Source organism: Nestor notabilis, unplaced genomic scaffold, assembly GCF_000696875.1.
Source record: "Nestor notabilis isolate BGI_N333 unplaced genomic scaffold, ASM69687v1 scaffold20668, whole genome shotgun sequence".
In the NCBI taxonomy this organism is placed as follows: Eukaryota; Metazoa; Chordata; class Aves; order Psittaciformes; family Psittacidae; genus Nestor; species Nestor notabilis.
The window spans coordinates 1,580-2,916 of record NW_009941722.1 but is presented as its reverse complement, the minus strand read 5'-3'; the positions used below and the strand labels follow the sequence as shown (position 1 = coordinate 2,916).

General features: G+C 59.5%; 1 protein-coding gene across 1 annotated transcript in view; it reads right to left on the bottom strand.

The window, feature by feature from the left end:
• Positions 1-822: 822 nt before the first annotated feature.
• The window catches only part of LOC104410775 (T-box transcription factor TBX2-A-like), a gene marked incomplete at both ends in the record, with an annotated part of 2,005 nt that continues 1,490 nt past the window's right edge, over positions 823-1,337 (bottom strand). Inside the window, 1 exon segment of the mRNA XM_010021035.1 lies at positions 823-1,337. This exon segment is cut by the window's right edge and continues 27 nt beyond it. Coding sequence (XP_010019337.1) covers positions 823-1,337 — 515 coding nt within the window.

Sequence of the window (1,337 nt, the reverse complement as noted above, 5' to 3'; positions counted from 1 at the left end):
CTGCCTGGGCCCCCAGCTGCGTTCCCCCAAGAAAGCTGAGGCACCCCAGTGTCATCCTAAAAACACAGTGTGGGGATATCCCTGTGAGACAGGCCAAGGGACTGAGTACAGCCCTACACTGACCTGGGGTGGTGCTGCCAGGCACAAACCCCTCTCTAGGACATGCCCCATTCCTGCCCTGTCCCCTCCCTGTGCACTGTGTCCCCTAGTCTGTGCAGCATCACAAACCTTTAACCACGTTAAAACACACTGCTGAGTAGGAAGGAGAAATGAGGGGAGTTCAAAGGTATCTTTATGAATTTCGTAAAAGGGGATGGGAAAAGCAGCACAAGCACAACACAAGCATTGCAGGAGGCATCTTGGGGCTGACAGGGTTATGGGGGTGCTGCTGGATGGCGACAGCCAGGTCAGGTAGGGCTGTGCTCCTGACTCTGCCCCTGCCTATGGGGGAACAGTATCAGGTACAAAAAAACACAACAAACCAAGATTCCTCCTCAAATCAGCCCTGAGGCCAACTTTCCAAAATGTCCCCCACATCCTGCCTGTGCTGCAGCAGGCAGTATGTCGAGGGTCTTGGGGAGCCTCACCCCCTTGTTCCCAGCCGCTGCACAGGGCACTGGGGATGCTGGGGGGACCAGCAACTCCTTATTTGCACTTTTATTCGCCCCCCTGCATAGCCCCACACCGGTACCTGTGTTCCCAAAGGGCTCTGCTCATTCAGGGGGCTTTGGGGAAGGACACAGAGAGGAGGGCTCAGGACCCATCTGGGCAGTGGGAACACGGGGTGGTGGGGACATGGGATGAGCACAGGGTCTTTCTTACCTGAGAGGCCAGCATGTGCTGGGAGAGGTGGAAAGGGAAGGGGGTGGCTGCTCCTGCCGTGCCTGGGGCAGACGAGAGGGCTCCATTCTCCAGGCTTCCGCCACCGGTCACTGAGGCCAGCAAGTGTCCCATGCCCATGGCAGAGAAGGCGCCGGGAGCCATGGCAAACTGTCCTGGGTGGATGAAGAGGGGCTGCCCGGCACCCAGGGGACTGAAGAACTGCTGCCCATGGAGGCCAGAGAGTGCTAGGCTCTGCAGGTGTCCAGCACTCAGGTGTGGCGGGCTGTCTGTGTGCACCATCAGCGGGGCAAAGGCCTCCTTGCCTAGCCCACTGCCCTCCATGTCCTTCTTGCCCGGGTCTGGCTCTTTCCTCCGTCCTTCCACCTTATCCTTCTCCAGGCCTCTCGTACTGAACAGGCCCTCACCAGGGCATTCCCGGGGGGATGCACCATCCTTGACCTTCTCTGGACTGCGCCTCTCCTTGCTCCGCTCCTCTGGGCACCGGGGGCTGCCCC